Source organism: Lates calcarifer, linkage group LG12, assembly GCF_001640805.2.
Source record: "Lates calcarifer isolate ASB-BC8 linkage group LG12, TLL_Latcal_v3, whole genome shotgun sequence".
In the NCBI taxonomy this organism is placed as follows: domain Eukaryota; kingdom Metazoa; phylum Chordata; class Actinopteri; family Centropomidae; genus Lates; species Lates calcarifer.
Window position 1 is genome coordinate 25,055,837 of NC_066844.1, and position 24,435 is coordinate 25,080,271.

General features: G+C 39.0%; 3 protein-coding genes and 1 long non-coding RNA gene across 9 annotated transcripts; 1 reads left to right on the top strand and 3 right to left on the bottom strand.

Moving 5' to 3' along the window:
- Positions 1–551: 551 nt before the first annotated feature.
- On the bottom strand, positions 552–6,902 carry arl8ba (ADP-ribosylation factor-like 8Ba). Its single transcript, XM_018686708.2, has 7 exons — positions 6,646–6,902; positions 3,476–3,556; positions 3,280–3,353; positions 3,040–3,133; positions 2,844–2,911; positions 2,279–2,349; positions 552–1,505 (listed from the first exon to the last, which is right to left on the bottom strand). The coding sequence occupies exons 1-7, from the start codon at positions 6,766–6,768 to the stop codon at positions 1,456–1,458; spliced, it is 561 nt and encodes a 186-aa protein (XP_018542224.1). The 5' UTR covers positions 6,769–6,902; the 3' UTR covers positions 552–1,455.
- A 58-nt stretch (positions 6,903–6,960) lies between these two features.
- LOC108889978 (tumor necrosis factor receptor superfamily member 5) lies at positions 6,961–14,064 on the bottom strand. 3 transcript variants are annotated; one of them, XM_051074487.1, is made up of 7 exons: positions 13,417–14,064; positions 10,476–10,613; positions 10,226–10,357; positions 9,489–9,585; positions 9,330–9,400; positions 9,120–9,239; positions 6,961–7,864 (listed from the first exon to the last, which is right to left on the bottom strand). In XM_051074487.1, exons 2-7 carry the CDS (start codon positions 10,579–10,581, stop codon positions 7,722–7,724), a joined length of 669 nt encoding a protein of 222 aa, XP_050930444.1. In that variant the 5' UTR covers positions 10,582–10,613; positions 13,417–14,064; the 3' UTR covers positions 6,961–7,721. The 3 variants fall into 3 exon arrangements, with proteins under 3 accessions (XP_050930444.1, XP_018542221.1, XP_018542220.1); XM_018686705.2 differs by lacking the exon at positions 13,417–14,064 and adding an exon at positions 10,791–13,389 and having other exon boundaries at positions 9,120–9,236; XM_018686704.2 differs by lacking the exon at positions 13,417–14,064 and adding an exon at positions 10,791–13,385.
- LOC108889981 (uncharacterized) lies at positions 7,735–17,435 on the top strand. Its single transcript, XR_001962090.2, has 3 exons — positions 7,735–7,817; positions 9,139–9,262; positions 17,347–17,435. It is a non-coding gene; the product is annotated as an uncharacterized LOC108889981 (long non-coding RNA).
- Positions 14,479–24,420, bottom strand: si:ch73-361p23.3 (tumor necrosis factor receptor superfamily member 9). 4 transcript variants are annotated; one of them, XM_018686702.2, is made up of 8 exons: positions 24,339–24,420; positions 23,337–23,435; positions 22,969–23,106; positions 22,819–22,885; positions 22,461–22,714; positions 22,266–22,370; positions 21,990–22,079; positions 19,824–21,834 (listed from the first exon to the last, which is right to left on the bottom strand). In XM_018686702.2, exons 1-7 carry the CDS (start codon positions 24,361–24,363, stop codon positions 21,991–21,993), a joined length of 777 nt encoding a protein of 258 aa, XP_018542218.1. In that variant the 5' UTR covers positions 24,364–24,420; the 3' UTR covers positions 19,824–21,834; position 21,990. The 4 variants fall into 4 exon arrangements, with proteins under 4 accessions (XP_050930443.1, XP_018542219.1, XP_018542218.1 ...); XM_051074485.1 differs by lacking the exon at positions 24,339–24,420 and adding an exon at positions 23,607–24,322; XM_051074486.1 differs by lacking the exons at positions 19,824–21,834; positions 21,990–22,079; positions 22,266–22,370; ... (3 more) ...; positions 23,337–23,435; positions 24,339–24,420 and adding exons at positions 14,479–16,628; positions 17,325–17,429; positions 17,520–17,773; ... (2 more) ...; positions 18,258–18,356; positions 23,607–24,304.
- Between the last annotated feature and the right edge of the window lie 15 nt (positions 24,421–24,435).

Below are 24,435 nucleotides of genomic sequence, written 5' to 3' on the forward strand. Positions count from 1 at the left end.
GCCCAGACTCCATGTACTAATGATAGGTGCGACAAAACACAAAGGAGAGTCATTTAAGTACAGTCTGTACACACCCAAACAGTCCTGACAACAGCTCCAATCAGGCCAGATGAAAACACCCATGTGTCTCTATCACTGGTCTTTAAAAAATCCTATTAAAATATTTTAGAAAAAGTTAACAATGAACAAGTTTTGAGAATGAAATTCACTTATTAGCCTAAGATTACTTTAACGTCTGATGTCTTGTCAGGACTGTGTGGGTGTGTACAAGCTGTACCTGATCGACTTCCCAGTTAAGTTTTGCTGTACCTCTTATTAACACATGACCTCATGTAATCCTCCTCATACTGGCTCAACCCAGCTTCAACCTGAGCAGAGGTATAATCATCCAGGTGACTACAAACACCTACAAGTAGCCGTATCCATTGTGGTATGGCTACTTGTATTTGAATATTTTTTCCCAACACTAACTGTAGTTTTTTGCCACTTAAATTCTGAAAGGTATTAAGATTAAAGTTCAGAAGGTGAAGTACAAACAACAGGACAACGTCTAAATTAAAAAGCATGCCTTTTTATTTCTTGAATGTATTGAAGTGGTGTATTTTTTCTCTACCCAGGTGGGCACACCTTGCACGCTGCTTTGCTTCAGAGGTGAGAGACATTGCACAAGGCACTTTAAATTCTGCCACTCTGTCAGCATCGAGGCAGCACAAAGGACATCATTCCACTGAGGCTACTTACAAACAGAGGCCAATATGAACCACACAACCCTGTACAGCTTTACTTTTAGTACATTCAGACTTTAAATATAATCATATATTCATACACGCACATCTCACATCAGTAAAAATCATATTAGCTTGATATTTGTACAGACCTGCTCAAATTAGCGTGCTTAAATGCACAATTTTCTAAAACAACAGACATGTCTTTGAAAGAAGGAAACCTGATCAAGCTAACGGTGACAGTCATCAGAGCAGAGCTAGACAGAAATGTGAAAACCTGCATGTCCACATCAGCCATCTCCTGGCATCATTATCTGACTGTGTGAAGAACATTTCTCATTATGTGAGGCCTGTTTGACAGAATAAACCCTCCTTCGAGAGGGTGTTGCTCTATACCCAAGATTAGTGTTATAGACCACTGGGTATGATCAACCAGGTAATGCCTGAAGGATGAAAGGTAGATCAGAAATTACTCCTGGTTAAAGTTACAGCTTCACAGGACGTATAATGCCAATTACATTCCTTAAATTTGGTTCCAGAATGACATATTTAGTAGTGCATTGTCAGGGTTTGTGAGAGAATCACAAGGTGAAAAGGGGAAAAGAAACGGTATGACACAGCAAGACAGTGCAGCGTGTGAGCTGAAGATACAACTGTACATCATCGCAGAGTGATGAGGGTGGCATGACGATAACATGGCAAACACAGCTGGCAAACAACTCCCGCACTTTCAGCTCCTCCGGGATTTTGAGTGCTGGATGAGCCACTGAAGCGTGATATCTGAAATAAAATAGAAACGTGCAGAGTCAGCATGAGAATCGGTTTCCTGATTTAGGCATTTTAAACTCATTAGCAACACACAACATAATTGTGTACAATTTTGGTACAGATATAGCTGCACAGACTTCCAGCAGAATACTATTATAACCATATTTAGTGTTTCCTGTAATGATTCCCTTCACTTCTGGTGAAAGTGACCGACTGAAATCCAAATGAAGAAACTCATTATTGTGCTTTCCATACCAATGGCAACGTAAAAAACAAACAAATAAATAAATCTAAATAAACAAATAACCAATTTAATATCATGTTTAGCCTCCTTTAAGGTTCCCTGTCAAATTCCAGACCTTTATTTGTGCTATCCTGCTGTTTTTCTGTGAGTGGGTTCCTGTTTTGTTTATCTCAGCACACGTACGTGAGCAACACAACGATACACAGTCCTGTTATTCCACTGAACAACAGGTGGCGGTAACATGCCAAGATATGCTGCAATGTGCCAAGCAGGGAAGCTAGCTAAACATGGACCTGATGATGGATCTGGATTTATAACTCTTCTTTGCAAATGCTTTATGGTGCACAAAGTACATTTGATGAGTAAAACTGAAAGTAACCATAGCAGCTTACAAGAAAACTCCACAGAGCCCCTTTAATAAACTGATGCAAATACAACACTACTGATATAACAAAGACACTGTCCTTTGCAGCTGATTGAAGTATAAGCCCTACATACTGCCAGCAGTGCAACATGACTGCAACAATTTATTTAAACTTACCAATGTTGTCTTTCTCTTTGCAGGAAATGGAGTAGCAGCATATCTCTCTGTCCTGAATAGCTGCCAGATTCCTACGAAGGGGAAAAAGATGCACGAGGAAATCAATAAGATAAGTTTGCATCCAGACTGATTATCAGTGTCATTCATCTGTAGCTGGATGGACACAGTTTAACACAACTCTCAGCACTTGTTTCTAACTTGACAGCAGAGGGAGCCACTTCCTTACAGTAAACTACAAGTTAACACAGCTCCAGTTTTAAGAGGAAATGGTTCTAGATTTTTTTCCTCCTGTCGTTAGTGTAAAGGTTGTTCAACTGATGTGGGATTAAAAAAAACAGGCATAAGCAGACAGCTGTAATAAATATAAACAAAAACAATATTCTAATATCAAATCCCAAAGTATTCTTCCAGTAAAACTATAAGCAAGAATAAATAGGACCATTTTCATGACAGAATGAATCTGCAGTTCACTGTTGTGCATTTAAAAAAAAAAAAACAGAACTGAACATTCAGTTGTTATTCAAATTAAACATGTTGAGGACTTTGCACCATTTTTGCAACTTACATTTTTTCAATGAGCTGCTTTTCATCTAGAGCACTGGGGAGATCCCTTTTGTTGCCAAGTACCAGAACCTAAAAAACAGATTACAACTGAAATCTGCAACTGCAGCAGGTAATCACAGACAGAACCCACACACAGTTCAGCATGACTGAGGTAGAAATCACACAGATCTTTAAAGTGGTTTCAGGGCAACACTTACAGGAATTCCTTGCAACTGAGGTTTGTCTAATAAATTATGAAGCTCATTTCTAGATGCCTCCACCTTTTCTCGATCTGCTGCATCAACCATATACCTAAAAATAAGTGACATTGAAACAGAGAGTAAAATGCGTTTTGCATATATATTCACAGGAACACCAACTCCTCGTTTCTTATGTAATTTAAAGTCCCTTTAATTTATTTATCTGATAAATTGGAAAGCCAGAGCTCAGATACTCACACGATCGCATTAACTCCCCGACAGTACCGCTCCCACATGCTCCTGAACCTTGGCTGCCCTCCTATATCCCAGATCTACAGAATTAAGAGCACAGCATCATTTGCTATTCCTGTTTCCATGTGTCATTAACAATGCAATTATTGGCCTCTTGTAAACTAACAGTGATGTACTGATAAGATTAAAATTAAAACTGAACCTTGATGGTGACATTTCCTTTGGTGACCTTCCTCATGTTGAATCCGACTGTAGGGATCATGTCTTCACTGAAATGCCCAGACTGAAAGGAAACACACCAGTAAGAGTTAATTCTTGTAAAGCTGCACGACTTTTTATTATTAAAAACACACACCTGTCCACAATGAATTAACAAGGCCAAAGTAGCAAAAAGCCACTTGATACATAAAATTTTACCAATAACTTTCAAAGCCCTACTTAGGTTTGCTCATACATTCCTCACAGATTTACTTGAACCCTCTGAGCCTAGCTGCTGCCTGCATTCCTCAGGTAGGACCCTCTTTACTGTTCCTACAGCGCCGCTGTGATGGAACACCCTACCAGAGAAACTTAGGTTAGCAAACTTAGCACGATCTTTTCAATCAATCCTCAAAGCCTACTTTGGAAAGCTTTTCTACAGTAAATCTGTTTCATATCTTTTATCATTCACTTTTTTATCAGGTCCTATATACTATGTTTTTATTAATGTTACGGTTTTTTAGCATGACTCTGCATTTCATCTTGCTCTATAAATCCCTTTGCAATTATGTTTTGAAAAGTGCTATACAAATAAAGCTATTACTATTATTATTATTTAGCGCTTTTAATGATTTAAAGATTTAAATGATCTCCAAAAATTTAGACTCACTGTTATCTAAAAACAAAAATAAAACATCACGGTCATTAAAACAAAATCTGAGGTTTAGGTTTTGTTTTTACATCATTTATACAGCATTATAAAAGCATTAAAGTGTTTAAACTACGCCCTTGTTGCAGAGGATGGATTATAAATCGATAAAATGATTATGATACATGACTCTTTAAAATCTAGTTTATGTATAACTTTGTGCAAACCTGTGAAAAGGCAGGGACCAGCAAACAAATCATTTTACATGCAAGTGACGAAGCCGATTGACTAAATACTGTGTTTCTACACGATCTGGCTTTTGTGACTGTTCGTCACTGCAAACTGAAGTGGGAGGAAAAATCTACTTAAGACACACAAAATCAGCGGCATTCCCCTTAAACATCACAACTCACAAGCTGTTTATATTCCCCTCTCCCTGCCCTCCTCTGTAAACCAGACAGCACGCACAGTCTGCTGTACACACACATTTCACAGCACATGACTTGCCGGAGTCACCTGATGAAGCTAAGTGGAAATGAGTGCAGCGGTCTTATGACTGAGGAAGGAGGAACCACCCCCACTATAGCCATTCACACACTCAAAACTCTGTGTCACTGGCGGGCAGGTCTGTTTTTCTCATCTCTCCTCAGCTCGAAGGAAGGAGCAGACTCATGTTCCAACCCCAAACCCCAATTTCCTCCTCCAGACTCCTGCCCTTTTATCAGACGCACAGGGTGCACTGACATTCAACTTGACAAACTGTGGAATTTTCTGTGAAGATGTCATCTTCTTCAAACCTTAAATGCACAATAACATCTGTGGTGCTGATTTGCCTTCTCCTGCACTTGATTGAGATGAACATGGGTAACAGACTGTGTGACTGAGGTCATCAGTGGAATTTCTTTTACATTTATCAGTGCAGATGAGAGCAGCAACCACAATTATTACCAGCAAATTATTTCCTTTACTAATCGTTTAATCTATGAAACAGCTAAAAATAGTGAAGGTTGCCAGCCACAGTTTCCAAAAACCCCAAATTACATCTTCAAGTGACTTGTTTTGTCCGACCAACAGCACAAAACACAAAAATGTTCAGTTTTTAATTATAGAAAACACAGAAAAGCATAAAATCCATCAGAAACAAGAAGCTAGAACCAATGAATATTTGGTATGTGGAAACAATCCAGTTGAAAATGTTTTTTAAAAACTCCTGCACACACTGGAAAATAAACATAAAATGGGTACTGATCATCTATCGCACTGATTACAATAAGAAGAGAAACAGGACAGACGGCAGCTGAGGAAGGGTCTACAAATGCAGAGAATTTCTTTACATCTCCTCTTTTAACAATATTCATTCTCCAGTTCAAAGGTGAAATAGCTGTCACCATTAGGATTCATGCACTCCACAGGATGTACAGTGGAGTGTAAAGTATTATAAACGTACATTATTCTCCACTGACCCGATAAATATACAGAGAATATTCTATACCATCAAGCTAAAGGGCTCTGCACCAGTGAAACACAGTAAGACAAAAAGCTACAGCCAGTACAGATCAGTTTGATTGGTAAAAGGAGGAGCTAATGGGGGTAGAAGACATATGTGCAAGAACGCTGAGAGCGCCATCACCACCACAAACTGATAACAACTCTTAACAACCAGAGGAAGGTTTTTCACAATATGCCCAGTTACTGTGGAGCAACTGGCCAATGAATATTGCTCCATCAGAAACACCAGTTTTGAGAAATCCCTGCACAACAGTTGCACAAGAGAAATGACTTTTAAAAAAAAGAGATGCTCTTTAGCCTCATTTGCAGGAGTTCACGGAGTTAGATACAATCTGTCTTTGTGCCTTTATCACTGTTGGCATCTAAAGCAGCTGCAGTAGCTTCACATGGTGTCAACTGCAGAAAGAGCAGAGGATAATGTTTAGTAACTGACACCATAATCTGTTTTATAGTTTCTGAAGCCACTGGACGCCAGCACATGCAATAACTGGAAGACAGATACTCACTGTCAAAGAGCCAGCTTTAATTTGCAAATAGAAAACATATATTTTGTTTTAGAGTGGAGGTAAGTGGAGGGAAAAGTGACACATTGTACAGAGTCATGATAACATGACTGTGTGTTTGGATACACAGCTGCTGTAATGCTCAACATGCTTGTGTTTTTTCTAAGTGGCTGAAAAACGATAACAGGTAATAAAATCTTAGCCACAACACCGCAGGTACATGTGCGCTGCGTTTTGGGTTTTTAGCACGCTGAGCAATCATAACACAAGTCACCCTGTTAGCCGACGAGCAGCAAACCGGTTAGCTCAGGTGACTTGTTGACACGGACTCGGTTCCAGGTGTGTGTGTGTGTGTTTTTTGTGCACAACAGAGTAACTTGACATTAGTTTTCGGAAAGCAGACAGACAGCGTACGTCGGCACAACCCTCACTCGGTGGCTATTATCCCATTATTAGCGATAATGGTATTAGCATAACCCCTAGCAAGGTGGCTAGCAGCAGCTGAGGACTTACAGCGATCACGTTTACAAATGTTGTTTTTCCCGAGTACTGGAGGCCGACCAGCGTCAGCTCCATCTCCTCCTTCCAGAACAGGGACTTGAACCAGTCCAGGAGCCGGTTTATCAGCGCCAGCATCTTGAGGTCGGTGTTCGCACTCCCCTGCGTTTGTGTCGGCGTCTCCCTCCCTGTCAGATGTGGCGATTTTTTTGTTTTTTTTTTCCAGCGGGGAAGGGAAGTAGGACGCAGGCAGCTGTCATATGATCAGTCAGCACAACACGTGCCCGACAGCGCCCCCTACAGGTGAACCCCGTTTCAACACACAGGCTCTTTAAGACTGGATTTATTTTATTAATGGAAATGCTTTAAAATACACAACAGCACCAGCAAAAAAAATCTGTTCAGTGCTAAGGTATAGTTTTAAGCTACTGCACTTGTGCTTTATCTGAGCATTTTTCATTTAACGCTTTAGGGAAATATGTACATTTATTAACAGCTGTTGCTTCTCAGATGAAAAAAAAAAAGCTTATACAACACAACCAAGTCCTGCATTTGGTAGTTTACTTAGCTTATTGTAAAGTTCAGCTTGGCAGGATTGGGTAAAGGTTTGGGTTCTCATAATCAGGGAGTGAAAACTGGAAGTGGTTGTTAAAAATAATCACCAATAACTATCTGATGGTGACCTTATTACCCTGAGCATATTGGGTATCCTCATCCATCCACATTAAATACAGTTGATTCGTGACTGTCTGCCTGTGTTCTGTGTTTCAGTTCTCAGTTACATTCACCACAGAAAGTCACTGTGGGCCACTGGTCTCATGTAGCCTCACATAAAAATGATCTAAATGAGCCTGGGATCACTGGGATCAGATCAGTCACTCTGAGCTGAGGTATTTGTTGCTATATCACTACAAATAAACACACTTTTCTGTTTGTTTGTTAGAAATGGAAAAAACACGGAATAGTTCACATAACTTGAGCAAGTTCACATACACACAATCCACAGGTATATCTCTGGAGCATTTGCTGTGCTGCACCATCACACCAACATTTTAATTTGTAGCTAACCAGGCTTTTCGTGTTCTCTTTTATCAGAGGGTGCTTCCTGGATGCAGGTTGCTGAAACCGTTGCTGTCCTTGTTTTCATCCTGAATGATGAGCTGGAGTCCACTCTCCTCCTTTGACAGGTGAAAGTCACAGGTGTTGGCAGAGACTGCTAAGACAGGATTATTCTCTGAAGCAGAGAGAACAAACAAAATGTTCTGAAATTAGAATACACAGTGTAGACTTGTCGTTTTCTTACAACCTTCAAACCATCTGCCCAGTTTTGGTCTGTGATTGTCCCCTTCTATCTCACTTATTACTTATTTTTAAATGTACAAAATAAGATGTAAATGTATATTATTTTGAGACATTTGAGGTAAATTTCCACTTATCTTTATTATTCCATCTATTTCTGATTTTTAAAATTTAATGTTAATTTGTTTACTGGTGCCAAAAAAGCAAGTAAAAACTCTGGGCTATGACAAACAAGTCATATTCTCCCATGTTCACTATTCTCTGAGTCTCTGAAGCTCTCATCTACAACAGCCATGCTGATCAGTGTCGTCTTGCATCAGAGAGCATAACAACTCTTGGATGCATGGATACATACTGTAAATTACAGAATCTATTTTAAAAATGTTGTAATGTCTGAAAACATCCATGGATTTAATCAGTCATAGATTTAATGTCGCGATTCTGACACTGATAAACAGAAAAAAAGTCTAATTGAGAATTGGTCACTGGACTTATGCAACCTGTCAGAGTTTGAGCAGATGTGCAGAGTCAAGAAGAATGAGGAGGTGCAGTGTCCAGATGTGTAACGCTGCAGAACTGCCTCAGGTCTCTTGATGGACTCCACACCTGGACTGAATCTGTGCTGTAATGTTTGATTAAATTGCACTACATGGGATCTTCGGGGACTTTAACATTGTCTCACACTCGGCCCGCGACTTGTGGTTGTTTTTTTTGTTTTTTTTGCAGAGCTCTGTGGAGTTTTTCTCTGTGGTCTGACTTTAACCGTGACACTGACTCACCAAAAGTTGGATCTTCCACATGCAGGTGCATCTAAACTACAGTCAACTGAAAACCCCCTGAATACACACAACTGATCTAATACCAGATGGCTGCACCAGTGATGATATACCTGTGTCCTTTAACAGTGAAACAGAAAAATACTAAAGCAAAATATTTGTGTTTGAGTTTTTGTTCTCGGATCTGTTTTCAGTTTGGTTTTACAGGGTTTATTTTTCTACTGATCAGTTTCTAAGTGTTTGTTTTTAAAATCTTTGTAGTTTCGTGAAAATTTGTGTTAAAGAAAACACAGGACGAGAAGACTTTCACCCACGTTGATTTCTCTCTGATTTCTTCAAATCATGCCTTTGTTTTAGAAAATGAAATCTACAAGTGCTTGTTAACCCATTCATGTGTTTTCCATCCTTACTTACTTGTTCTGTGTTTCCTCAGGTTCTTTATACAGACAGAAGACAGAAACAGAACGAGGCTGAGAGACAGCAAAACAAAGCCGATACTAAGAATCACACGAATGGAGTCTCCACCAGTCGCTGCTGAAACATCACATCACAGTCAGGTTAGTTCAGTCCAGCTGTACTGTCATTATGTGCTGGTGCACAGCAGTAAAATATATGTCTACATACCATATACATCACAAACTGAGTTGTGGGTTTTGTTTCCTGGAAACAGCTCAGCGAGTCCCAGTGCACTGCACCTGTTGACCAGAAATTGTTTAAGTTGATGTCATTTGGTGTTTAATGGAGAATTATTACTGTAGCTGAACTCTTCTGAATGGGTCTTACTGTATCCGCGGCTTGCAGATATCCATTTTCACATCCAGATACTCATGAGCAGGGCACGCAGGCTTACAGTCATACAAATATTTTCCACCTGTGGAAACTGCAAAGATGGACAGACAGATTCATGACCAAAATACCTGCTCAACTTACTGTTGTAGTGGCATTCCCATCAGGCTCAGCTGCACTGTGTGTTTGGTGCTAATTTGCAAGTGTTGGGAGGCTGAGATGGTGAAAATGTTAAACATAATATCCTCTTAGCATCAGCATGATGCCACTGTGAGCATGTTGTGCTCTGCAGTACAGAGTGGCATGCCTAATGAAGTTTTCTCCTTATCAACAGAGGTTTTAATGTCTGATCACAGAGCGGAAACACTTGTGCCAGTCAGCATGTCTTGCATTCCTCAAGCTTTCCCTTCACTGTAACATGTTAGTGTATAAATCAAATATTTGCCATCAATTACAGTGCGCCTGGTTTTGTGTGTGTGAACAGACATTTCATGTTTGCACATACACTGTCAAACTGGTTAAAGTTTGTAATATGTATTAGTTCTTGACTTCTTAATTGATGATCGGGACAGAGGTGTTAATTCAACCCACAGATGTGGCATTGTCTGGCCCACATTTATTTCCATTTGTGTGATATTCTGTGAGATGACACCCACAATCACCAGCCATAACACTTATTACTATGCTCAGTGTCAAACCAGATTTCTTTCAATTGACAACGTGTCCACTCTCACCTGTCTGGATGGGTCTCTCCCCTGCGACGCATTTGTTTTCCACGCAAGTTGAACAGACATTGTCGGAACACAGGAAACCAGAGTGACACGAACATTTTGCATCTGTGGTCCGTGTACAATTCTCAGCATATTCTGTGGGCAGACAAGAAATTAAACCACAGGACTTCCAGGCATTAACTGTCTTTTATCTGATGTGTTAAATGCATTGCCAGTGCAGGTGTGTCGACAGAGATCACCAGGACAGGGTTACCTTTTTTGTCTTTCCCGTGGCATGACCGGCATTCATTACATCTGTCAAAGATGCTGTATTTATCTGAGAATTTACCCTCCACACAGGGGACACAGACAGTTTTCATGCGCTCAGTGCAGAACTCCTTCACCTTTTCACCTTCAAAACAAGAAACTAATGCAGTCACTCTCAAGAACATGACAACAATATTCACACTTACTGCCTTGAGCTTCTCAGCTTAAATCATAAACACATAACAATTAGATCAAGCAGCTTTGTATAAAACACATTTTATCTTCTTATTCTAAGAGTTAATTATCCCATCATGGGTTTTACCTGGGGGACACCTGTCACAGCAGATTTCACCAACATGAGCCTGCCCTTCACCACAGCGTTTAGTGTATCCAGTAGTCCAAACACTCAGCACATATGTGACTGCCAGCAAACACCTCAGAGGAACCATTATGACCAGTGCTTTGTTCGTGCAGCCAGAGTTTATCTTGGCTCTCTGCTGACGTCAGTATGAGACGTGAGTGTGGTTAACACATCAAGAGACAGTATGTGAGACACCTAACGGTAGTGGGAAGGAAATGAGAGACCACTAACGGCTGGAAACAGTGAAGAGTTTGACAGTAGTAAAAGTTAAACTGGTTTATTCTGATTATTTAAATCAGAGCTATTAAGGGAGAAGCCTGGTGAATGATCATTAAAGGTGATCCACTGTATCATGTAGACGTTTTCCCTGTAAAGCATGAGTTGGTGTAAGAGGTGTTGTTTCAGGTGTCACTTAACACTGAAACACTGTAACACTTGAGCAGAAAGTCTGGATAAAGTTAAAGTGCATAACAAAGACATGACTCAACTCTTCTAACTTTAATTTGTGGCTGTTTATGAGTGTTATTCCACTTTTTGTCCAGAGCCAAGAGAAATGATGGCTCAGATTAACCTGGAGAAAAGATTTTACTACCTAGTTTTATTCTTCAGATTCTCTTAAAATCTTGACGATGCAAGGAAAAGAGAAAAAAAAGTTAAATGCAAATTATTGTGTTATCTGACAGGAGGGAGCCATGTGGTGTGATGCTACTATGACTGCGCTGGGTTTCGATTGTGAGTTTCGTTTGGGATCACTTTCTAACTCGGTAAAATCCCTGGAATTTAAAAAAAAAACATGTTGTATTTAATCCACATACAAAAACTAGACTTTTGTTTCTTTATTTTTCATTATTAATCCTTTAATTGCATTTCTCATATTTTATTCATAACTTTTTTCTCTTTAAATTATTAAATTCTCAGTAGATTTAATTGGGATTTGAAATGATTCAGATTTGATGTTTTTAAGTGATGAAACGCCCAGAACCCTTTTCTGACTAAATTCATAAATGCATGTGGCGACCAGTCACTGTTCAGACAAGAACTTTATTGTTGAAATTAGACAACACTGTTATTGTAGCTGATCTTGTTAAAAAGTCATTTCACACAGATCATAAAAAACTGGTGGTATTTACTCATTCAGATAGATGTATTTGCAGAGGTACTGACACTGCTGAGACTTTTTTGTTTGTGGTGCTGAGGTGTTAAATGCCATCTGTGTTGGAACAGGTTATCTCTATATCTACTGAGCATATAACTGAGACTCGCAGCAGTTCTATATTTTTATGGAAAATGGAAAAGAGGTGCATGTTTGTGTCACTGCTAACAGTGGTTGGACCAACCTGAAACACAGGCACTCAGTCAGAAAAGGTTAAGTTAGTGTGTCTATGTGCATGTAGATAACTGAATCACTGAATCAAGAGACAAATATAATGCTGCCAAATGCTCCCCCAGTGTTTTCTCTTCTTTGGTCAAATGGCGAACATGACATTAAAAAGTCTTAAGGACAAGCAAGTGTGAATATGACTCAGTGTGGTTCCTGGAAAACCCATAGCTTATAGTAAGTGGACACAATAAAGGCAAAGACGGTGTAAAATAATTTGATTGCCGCTGTAAAATCTGCTGTTAACCTACTGCGAGTATTTCAAAGATGTTAGCCTCATGCTTACATTGTGCAGTGTTTATGTTAATGCTTATTCATTTTTCAGGGGTAATTGTGTCCACAATTAATAGTGCATGACGATGTGTGAAGTAGTAGGCTGCTGCTGTCAACTTACTGTACGTGTGGTGTGATTGGGTTTGTTGACATTTGGTGAGAGAGCGGTGTGGGGTTTTCCTGGTAAATTAAAAAACACACTGTTCACTAGTGTTAAAATAATTAGTAAATGAATCAGCTCAGTCATAAACTCTGGTCAAGGTTTAGTCAAACTGCACAAAATGAATCACCAACAATTTTGATAATCAGTGTCTCATTTACGTCATTTATCAGACAGACAGGCTGCTCATTTTCTCTGTTTAATATCTGTGTAAAATGAAGATAGAATAAAGATAGAATTAGCAATAGATTCATCTCTAGTTGGTGCCCTGCTTTGGTTGCGAGGAATATTAATATCTGATGTGTGGTCCTGTAAATGTGCGAGAAGCAGAGCCTGATGTTTGTCTTCTTTCTGTAGAAACATGTGAGTGCTCATCTCAGATTATATCGCAATACATCGTACTACCAAGTCATGTGTTTTGGTAAATGGTTTCGAGACATCCCCCAGTTGAATTCACACCCACCAAGACCTTATGGCACGTGGTTGTACCACCGAGGTTATTTACTTCTCTGTCTGTCACTCACACGCAATCACAACCACATGGTCACACGAAGCCTCCTTCAGGAAGTGACATCACCTCGGACGCACTTACACGTAGCTCTCAACAGTAGGCACTGTATAGCCATAACAGGCGATACAGACACTGTAGAAAGGTAGATTTCCCTTTATAGTTGTGCTGAACAAGTGACACCCACACTGCGGACACTGCGGTGAGGGTGGGTGGAAAACATATATGCTGTCACTAATCCCTCGACATGATAATGTTGAATGCTTACCGAAGGTTATGACATTTGATGCCACTGACTGCAGGAGGCTTCGCCCGAACGCCAACACTCAAGATCAGTCTGTTCTTTTAAATCAGACGATCACAGAACCAACACGGAAAATGCGGCGGTGAAAAAGAGAGTGCACCTCCCTCTGAAGTCCTCTCATGTTTTACTGTGTTAAAGGGGAACTCCACCAACACTCAGTTTTACATCAAAGTGTGTTTACAGGTCTTAGGTCTGAGCTGTTGAGAGCCTTCTCTGGCTCCAGAGGGAGCTGTGATGGCACTCTGGTGTTGGTTAGAGATGAAGTGCTTCACAGAATTAATTACAACTATATACCGATCAGCCACAACATTAAAACCATTTGCGTAATATTGTGAAGGTCCCCTTTGTGCTGCTAAAACAGCTCTGACCCGTCGGGGCATGGACACAGGACCTGTGAGGGTGATGGTTGCACGGTGGGTCCAACATCTGGTTTGTTCTGGTACATCCCACAGATGCTGGATCACATTGGGATCTGGCATGTTTGGAGGCCAGGTCAACACCTTTGGGCTCTTTGTTTTGTTCCTTGAGCCATTTCTGAGCAGTGTTTGAGCTGACGTGGGAGCACTATCCTGCTGCCGTCGAGGAGCGTGTTTGCCGTCGTGCTTGGTCCTCAGCAATGTTTAGGTGGGTGGTACATGTCAAAGTAACATCCAGATGAATGTCCGGAGCCAAGGTTTCATCAAGATGATTAATGTTACTCATTTCAAGAAACTCTTTATAACAAAAATTTAAATCAAGCTTTAAGCTATAATCAGCTTTACTGAATGAGTCAGCTCATGCAAAAGGAGAAATGCACCTGTGACTTGTTAAATTCAGCTGGTGATATTTATCCTCGACATTCAGTGAGTAAAGTTGCTTTACAAGTCAGCTACTTCCACTAAACCCTACACAGGGTTTAGCTGACGCACTATATATTTTTTTGAAACCGCACAGTGACTTCCTGGATCGCTGACATTTACTGAAAGTACTTGCATGGACTGTTTCCAGTCTGTCTGAACACTGACACGAATGCTCACACTCAGGTAGTTCAGTTGTACAAAAATCCAAATTTATTTAGAGAATATTTATTTGCACATTCTCAGGGTAACACTGTGCACTTTGAAAACAGAGAACAAAAAACACTGGTGAGACAGTGAGACAGCAACTCTTTAGTTTCTTTTTTAAAACGGCAACGGAAAGCAAAGTACATTTACCAAAGCACTGAACTTAAGAACAGTCTTGAGATATTTCTACTTTCTTGAGGATTTCTATGTTATGACACTTATGACACAAAGAAAATACTGTAGTTTTTACTCCACTACACTTAATTGACAGCTGTAGTTACTAGTTACTTACAGATTAAGAGTTTGCATTTAAAAAATAGATGATGAACTTACAAAAAAGTTTGAACGAACAGAATATGACAATACAACAAAATACAACACACTGTGATTAAATCAGGGTTTCCCAACCTTTTTGTCTTGTGACCGCCTATATAAATGTTGGTCAGATATCTATGAGTTGTTAGCAAGAGACATTTCACTCTAAACTTCTCAGATGGTTTCATTTGAACACTTGTTCAAATTAACCAATAGTTCACAAAAAATCTAAGATTATAGAAAGTTCAAAAACTGAAATCAAATTTGTGTATCCAAATCTTTCTTATTTCTTTACCCATAATAATCTTGCAACCCCTCAGATTTATCTAATGAGCCTTTGAATGGGCCTGACCCCTTGGTTGCTAACCACTGGATAAACTAAAAACAGTAAAATGTCAAAATTGACAATAATAATATATATATATATATATATATATATGATAATATACTAACCATTTTTCACTTTTGATACTTTAAATCTATTTTACTTCCAACACTTCTGTACTTTTACTTAAGTAGGATTTAAAGGGCAGGAGAGTATTTTTGCATTGCTCTATTGGTAGTACTACTTAAGTAAGGGATCTGAATACTCCATCCATTTTAAATAATAAATATCAGTTCATTAAATTTCCTCAAAGTATTCCAACACAACAGCCGTTAAAGGAACAAACGAGACAGAACCAGAACGCAGCCTTTTCCAAGTGGATCCTACTGCTCACACAGAGCCAGCCAGGTAGATAAGTGTATGCTTTTCAGGCTTGTGCATCTGATTTCTTAGCAAAGCATAAATGAATATAAATAATGAGGACATGCTTTCATAACTCCTCTGACTGCACTGCTCTGGGGAAAGTCTCCAGTGAGATATAAACAACATGAAAGTCCTCACATTTACAATTATCAATCTTTCCAACAGTTGAAATGAAGACATGAGAGGAAGTATTTCTCAGTGGGAAAAAGAAACACATTTAACTCTACCAGGGGAACTCCCCCAACCCCACATACCCATGAAAGCAAGTTTTTTTTTTTTTTTTTTTTTTTTACCATAACTGTTTTCAGAACTGCTACCAGTGGAACAGAACTGAAAAAAACAAACATGACAAAAATAGAGCCTGCATGAAGAAAGTAAAACGTTTTTCTAAGGCTCTTCTGCTGTACGTAATAGTTTGGATCAGTGGTATTGATTGTTACAACCTTTACTACAATACTTATTGGATATTCTCAGAAAACTGTCACTTGCCCCATTAAACCAATTCATAGTATATGAGGTCACAGGGCTTTGAAAAGCAGCAAAAAGATGAATATACACTGAGGTCATTATTAAAAAAATCTTCATATCCAAATTTGTAATAAATATTAAGGTTAAAGAGAAAGTGAAGTAGTTTGGGTAAAATTATCTCAGTAGTAAAAGTTATGTTTTACTACTTAACTTCAAATTGATTGATCACAGTTAAATGTCAAAAAGTGAGGTACATACATACATGATGAGATACATGCAAATCTTTCAGATTCACCTATATTGTATTACAACAGAACAAAGAAAAGTCAAATATTGACCACACTGGGAAATGTTAATACACCCAATACAATACAGATACAGTAAATAGTTTCTCTGATGTATTTCTAAGGTAAAAGCAGTAATATGAGGAAAATGTGGGTAAAATTCTTCATGTGATGACTGTCTGATCTAAAAATTCACAGCATTAGATGACACATTCATGTCAAGGAAAGTTTCACCTCAGGGCTCCTTTGCATACAGTTTGACAGAGCACAGACTGTCGTCTCCACTCTCCTCAACCGGCCTCCGGCATGAGTCCTTCACTGAAAGCAAACAGTGAAGCATAATTAACAAAAATCTGCATATTTATAACACAGTGTATATCCAGGCAATGAAAGACAATGATTTAGTAACAATGGATGATAATGCCTGTCACTTTAGCCTGTGTGTGGAGTTTAATGTTCCAAGATATAAAATGACAGGAAATAAGCTTATTTGCTTTCTTGCCACAAGTCAAATGAGATGATCGACACCTCCTCCATATCTGTATGCCAAAGTTGAAGCTACAGCTAACAGCTGCTTACCACAGCTCAGCCTTAAGACTCTAAACAGCCAGCATGTCTTTGTGCAAAGGCAACAGTTCCTACCAACACGTCATGAAACTCACTAATAAAGATGTTATGTCATGTTTGTTTAATCTGTACATAAACTGTACATTAACAATGCATATGTTGCTTTCACACTTCAGTTTTTGCATAGATTAAGAAAAACATATCATGTTTGAATTGGTTGGCTTTAGAGGTGCTGGGTTTGGACAGTCAGACTGTTTCCCCCTGCTCCCAGTCTTTGTGCTAAGCTAAGCTAACTGTATGCTAGCTATAGCTCCATATTTAGCATACAGAAAGATGGCATAAATCTCCTCATCTAACTCAACAAGAATCAAAATACAGTGTATTTCCCAAAGTGTCGTACTATTCTTTTAAATGCAGAATCAGTTTTCTTGTAATCCTCTGACATACTTTGTACTGTTGGTTTTCTCAGCACACAGGGGACGAAGTGCTTGCAGGTCACAGCAGTCAGAATGAGAAGCAGTCCAACAATTCCCACCATGAGGAGGACCATACCTGAACAACACAAACAGGTAACAAGTTACTTTATATTATACTTTCTATTATTTTTTATATCTACCATTGTGTCATAAAAAGATATTTTACCAAAGTGGTTTCCTGTGTTTGGAGAGGGGGAAGGCTCTGGTTTTCGTGTTTTCTTTGTGGTGACTGTGTGTCCAGGAGGAGCTGCGGTGGTGGCGGCGGTGGTGGTATGTATACTCAGAGTTTGGGTCCCCTTATTTGGAGGGTGGGATGTCAAGCTCGTGATGTAGGGTGAAGTGATGTCCAGGTCACTCTCCAGCTCATTACAGACGACATCTGAGGTCCTGGTTCCACTAGTTTTCACTCCTGATTTACATCTAGGATGAAGGATCAAAGATGAAGCAGTAATCAACTGGTGACTAACTGATTACATCTGTTGTTAATGTGTGAACAGAGTTTCACCAGAACACAGAGGACGTACTCTCTCCATTTTTGACAGGGTGAGTTGATCCGTGCATTGAAATATCCTTCTTTACATTCTTCACATTCTGATGAGGAGAAAAGTATTAATCATTAAAAACACAGAGTGTTTGACATGTTGCAGGCAGTGTTGTGTGATCCTTCTATGTACCTCTGTCCACTAGTCCGAACCCGATGTCACATTTGCAAGTGGAAGAATCGGTCTCTCCCCAGGAAACAAAATGTCTACGGCACTCACATTTAGTGTTTGACTGTTTCGTGCACCTCTGTGCAACAAAACTCCCCCGATCTACAAAGATAGAAGTTTTATTAAATGCAGTGTTTGAAATAGTATGAAGGTTTATGACCTATTGCTCACGGTTCATCATACCAAACACTCACCTTCTTCACAGTGTGTACACTGAATGCACTCTTCTCCATCCTGGTAATATCCATCAGGACAGGGTTCACAACCATTTCTCCTACGATTAGGTCTCTGACCTTGATTTATTTCACAATATCAAGAGAAACAAGGTACTTTAATCACAGCAACACACTTAAGCACATGACAAATAAGAGGAAGCTGAAGAGCTAAAACTGATGCCGAGTAAGGAAGAAAATAACAGTGTAGTATAAGAAAGTCATACTTTACCCTTTGGGCACGTTATAGCATCCAAATCAAAGATGAATCCATTAAAAGTCAAAGTGAATATAAGAAGTTTGAGCAGGACCATACTCGATACTTCAGTGCTGACAAGAGCTACTGCACGTTTCCTCTGTGAGACACCACAGAGACTGAGAGAGAAGAAAACACCTGAGTGGGAATCACAACCTTTATAGAGAACCTATACAGACGTGGAAAAACCCACGTTCAGAATCAGTCATTCATGTCCTTTTTTTTCTGAAATATTTAAGTTTTGTTGTAACAAATAGCAGTGAGGCCACCAATAAGTTAACAGTTCAAACTAAACTTTAAAATGTATTGCAATGTCTTAGAACACTTTGCAGTGAGGCTTGAAAAGCATGAATATAAGGAAAACAGTGAAGATAACGAGTTACACTCCGTAAGTTAGCACCATCATTACTCTGTCTGTGTGTTATCTGTTTTAGGATTTTATAGATTTTCAAGTCAGCAGACAATCTCAAATCATTTATTTTACAAACCTTTCAGTCTTCAGTCCTAGCTTAATTATTTGTGATGTATATTTCTGATGCAAAATCAGGAACTTATTGGAGGACAACTGGGAGGACAACTACCTGTAAAATTAGGAAATATCATGGGCAAGTAATAGAAACTCATCTGTAACTGTGTAAATGTAAATGATTCTTTTCTTTTTTTAAAAGAAGTGAAAAACATTAAAGACAATTGTTGTATAACAAAAAAATTGTTTGAAATTGAGGTTCACTCACTCGTTTTCAGTCTTAGGTCTCACTCTTGCATGGAGTTTGTTCAGTTGTCATGGAGATAGAGATGGAGACGGAAATGCGGATGAAAGCTCCAGAAAAAGCCAGCTACTGGACCTTGAGTTAAACATTTATTTGGACAAACTACCATTTCTAAGGTCAAGACTTAAACACTCGACATTTTCATTTGTCCTGTTTGTCATCTTTTCATTTGTTTGTCTGTTTTCAACAATATGTGCTCATGAATGTTAAGGTAATTTGTGAATGTGTGTTAATTTCTGTAACATAATTTAGAAAGTAAAATCTTGAAAAACTTCATTACAAAGTAATTTGTCACATCAGAGTGCATTGTGGGTTCTTTAAGATACTGAATTATTGTGGTTTCTTCTTTGAAGGAGATGATGAAGGAGAACAAATGCTTCTTTTTCACAGGTTTAGTCACTAAACTACCTCATTAGTCAGTAATTCAATTGCTCAAACAGCCGTTACATTTCTGACTTTAACTTTTATATTTTGAGGATGGTACGTAACAAATCATTAAAAGTGAAATAAATAATCACTCTATATTTTTAAGATGCTCTTTATTTGTCATAGCAACAACAAAACTGACAAAAGTGATAATTTTTTTCCATCTGTGCGGTGGCCTACTCCATTATGAAACTTATTTAGGAAACTTAATGTTATCATCTATGTTGACATATATCTTTTGAGCTATTTTGGTGTGTTTACTAACCTTTATCTGGGCTTTTTATATATTCTTTCAGGACTAAAAGGAAAATAGGTAAGAACTCTGTGGTTAACGGTCGGAAACTATGCAGCTTTATGTTGTCAGTAAGAACATGACATTGTACCTTTGCATGTGGAAACAACCACATATTCTTGATCATTCTGCAAGATACAACCACACAGAATATACGTCCGCCCAAGTTTTAGCAGGCTGTCATTCACTGAAATTATGAAAAACAGTCTAATCAGAGTATCACAAAATTCTAAAAAATGTTTGCGTTCAAGCGACTGAATGTAATCATGACACAACATCACTGTGAGACAATTTACCAAGCTGAAAATGTGACAGGTAATCTACAGTATTTGCAGCCTTGGATGTAGTTTATTTGGTGGCATTTGACGTCACGTAAGGTTTTAATCAAACTGTCACTAGAAACCAAGTAGGAATCCTCTCTAGATGGATTTTGCTCCCGAGACAAAGCTTCAAAGGATTATCGTTCAGTTTCTGATATGATTAACTAAGCCCAAATAAAGGAATATGCATATGTGAGGCTGCAAGACACAAAGCAGTCTACTTTCAGTCTTTGTCCTCAGTTCTCCTCAGCTGAAATAGACTTGAACTGCACACCAGGCACTGAAAACTAAAGTAAATACTGAGCTAACAGAAGTCCTTGATGGTGCTGGTTTTCAGATCTCAGTTTGTTTAGCTACTGTTTGTGAATTACATTGCTTCAAATATTATACTTTCTTATTGTTGGGTTAAACTACAACAATTTGTATTTTCATTGAGTCAACATGGCACATATTTAAACTTATGTCATTCCAAAAGCCTGAGGTCAAATCTGTCCATTTGTTGTGTGACCTTGAAGTGACATATAGACCTCTGGATCTCACAGATGAATGCATACATTAAAAATGCTTTAGCAGATAGCAATGGAGTTATTTTCGGGGAGGCTCAAACTGTATAAAGTAACTGATGACAGCTGAACGTTGGGTGTATGGAGTGGAGGTTTCATACTTACCAGAAGAGAAAGTATTTGCACCGTCTGCTACAAGGAGCCTATGGGATTTTTGTTAGGCTACGTATTTCTGAAATCTGTATGACGGTTACTGTAACAAGCCAAGTGACGGTTGTGTAAAATCACTCCTATGACACAACACAACGCTCCTGGTCAATTACACACACATTAACATGACAGACAGTGACTCATACAGTCTGGGTTGTGTCTGGCACACTGGCACACTACACCTTTAAACTAATATTCAACTATTAAAAACATTTTTCTTTGCTGTGTCACTAGCTGATGGTATCTAATAGCACTCCCTCTCCATCCAGCACATGAAAGCTTTGGCAATTTCTTTTTTTTGTTTGCTTGTTTACCTCAGATTTCAAGTAGATTAAGCCTGTCTACTCAGGATGTGCTTTGATTTATCTCTGTTGCAGCAGCAGAAGCAACATTTGCTTGGAATACAGACATAATCTATGTGGTTAGCATGATGCTCTATAACTAACGTGGGTGAGCAAAGAAGCATAATTCAAAGTGAGAATATCCTACGAAATAGAAACCACAGTAAAGGCAACACTATGCAATTAAAGGAGGTATGGTGCAAAAGTGCAGGTTATGTAGTTATGCATGAATATCGCACATTTCCTTCTTGCTTTGTGGTGACTGTGTGTCATGGAGGAGCTGCGGTGGTGGTGACGGTGGTATGCATACTCTGAATCTGATTTGGATGGTGGGATGTCAAGCTTGCGATGTAGGGTGCAGTGATGTCCAGGTCACTCTCCAGCTCATTACAGATGACATCTGAGGTCCTGGTTCCACTAATTTTCACTCTTGATTTACATCTAAGATGACACATAGAAGAGAAAGCTGTAAACAACAGGTGCTGTAACACAGGTCATTTGAAAAAGAATGACAATATTTTTCCTTCCACAATGAAAAATGCTGACACAAATAGAAACAACAGGTTTTTGCACAGTCATGTCAAGAAAAGTTTCACCTCAGGGCTCCCCTGGATACAGTTTGAGAGACGACAGATGCCGCTCGTCGCCGCTCTCCTCACCTGACCTCAGGTACAATGCATCCTTTGCTGAAGCAAAAAATTAATCATGTTATGTGTTATTATCATGTTTGTTTGATCTGTACATAAGCTGAGGTATAAATGTGATACGTGTCGCACCATTACTTGTCCTGGAGCAGTCACTTCCTGGATCTCTCCAGGAAATTACTGTGTTCAACATCTAACTATCAGTTTATTTATAATCCTCTGACATACTTTGTACTGTTGGTTTTCTCAGCACACAGGGGACGAAGTGCTTGCAGATCACAGCAGTCAGAATGAGAAGCAGTCCAACAATTCCCACCATGAGGAGGACCATACCTGAACAACACAAACAGGTAACAAGTTACTTTATATTATACTTTCTATTATTTTTTATATCTACCATTGTGTCATAAAAAGATATTTTACCAAAGTGGTTTCCTGTGTTTGGAGAGGGGGAAGGCTCTGGTTTTCGTGTTTTCTTTGTGGTGACTGTGTGTCCAGGAGGAGCTGCGGTGGTGGCGGCGGTGGTGGTATGTATACTCAGAGTTTGGGTCCCCTTATTTGGAGGGTGGGATGTCAAGCTCGTGATGTAGGGTGAAGTGATGTCCAGGTCACTCTCCAGCTCATTACAGACGACATCTGAGGTCCTGGTTCCACTAGTTTTCACTCCTGATTTACATCTAGGATGAAGGATCAAAGATGAAGCAGTAATCAACTGGTGACTAACTGATTACATCTGTTGTTAATGTGTTAACAGAGTTTCACCAGAACACAGAGGACGTACTCTCTCCATTTTTGACAAGGTGAGTTGATCCGTGCATTGAAATATCCTTCTTTACATTCTTCACATTCTGATGAGGAGAAAAGTATTAATCATTAAAAACACAGAGTGTTTGACATGTTGCAGGCAGTGTTGTGTGATCCTTCTATGTACCTCTGTCCACTAGTCCGAACCCGATGTCACATTTGCAAGTGGAAGAATCGGTCTCTACCCAGGAAACAAAATGTCTATGGCACTCACATTTAGTGTTTGACTGTTTCGTGCACCTCTGTGCAACAAAACTCCCCCGATCTACAAAGAAAGAAATTAAACACAGGTTGAGACTTGGAAACCAGCCATTTCATTGGAAGTTATGCAGAAAAAGTAGCTCACTTCTGTGACCTAACTTGATGCAAAGTTTTGACTCAATGAACAGATTTATCAGTGATTCTGCAGCAGAGTGTGTGAAATAACACAAAGATTTATGAACTACTGCTCACGGTGTTTGGTAAAAGACAGCATACTGATGCTTCAACACTCACCTTCTTCACAGTGTGTACACTGAATGCACTCTTCTCCATCCTGGTAATATCCATCAGGACAGGGTTCACAACCATTTCTCCTACGATTAGGTCTCTGACCTTGATTTATTTCACAATATCAAGAGAAACAAGGTACTTTAATCACAGCAACACACTTAAGCACATGACAAATAAGAGGAAGCTGAAGAGCTGAAACTGATAGTATATTCTTTGGTGTTTTGCAGAATAAGGAAGAAAATAACAGTGTAGTGTAAGAATGTCATACTTTACCTTTTGGGCACGTTATAGCATCCAAATCAAAGATGAATCCATTAAAAGTCAAAGTGAATATAAGAAGTTTGAGCAGGACCATACTCAATAGAGCTACTGCACGTTTCCTCTGTGAGACACCAGACTAATGCCGGTCACTACACTCTGAAAACACACACTGTAGTGTGCTATTGGACACTCCCATTAACAATATCTCATGCAGTTTAGGAAATGAAACAGATGGCATCGTACAGGCAACACTGTACAATCAAAGCAGGCATAATGCAAAAGTACAGGTTGTGTGATTATATATTAATCTCTGGAATATGGAACAAGTATATAGTCCTGTCACATTTAACCTTTTTGTATCCATATCATGAAAGCTTATCAGCCTTATAGTATATCTAACTCCTAACCTGTTTCACCTTAAAGACTTTGACTTTTCAGTCTAGGTCTCTCCACTGCCATAACTGACTGAATTTATCAGCATCATTATTATCCAGCTTGCACTCATCTTGTATTTGTGTTTTTGTATTTCCTATTTATTATGCAGCCCCTTTCAGTTGCTTTTCTGTATGAAATACACATAAGTTTGCCTATTTAACTTGCTAAAGACTGGATGATATAAAATGCCATCTTCGGTTTACAGCACCACTTTTTTTAAGTGTGTGTAATTTCTGATGAGACCAGTAGGTGGTGGTAATGGGACTCCGGTTTGAAGTGTTTGTAAAATTAGAAGAAGAAAGTACTCACGACTGAAAATCCTGTAATGCGACATGTCGAAAAACAAGCTGGATGAAATGCGGCACTACTGAGCAATACTTGATGTTGTTTAGTTGTTAAAAGAGAA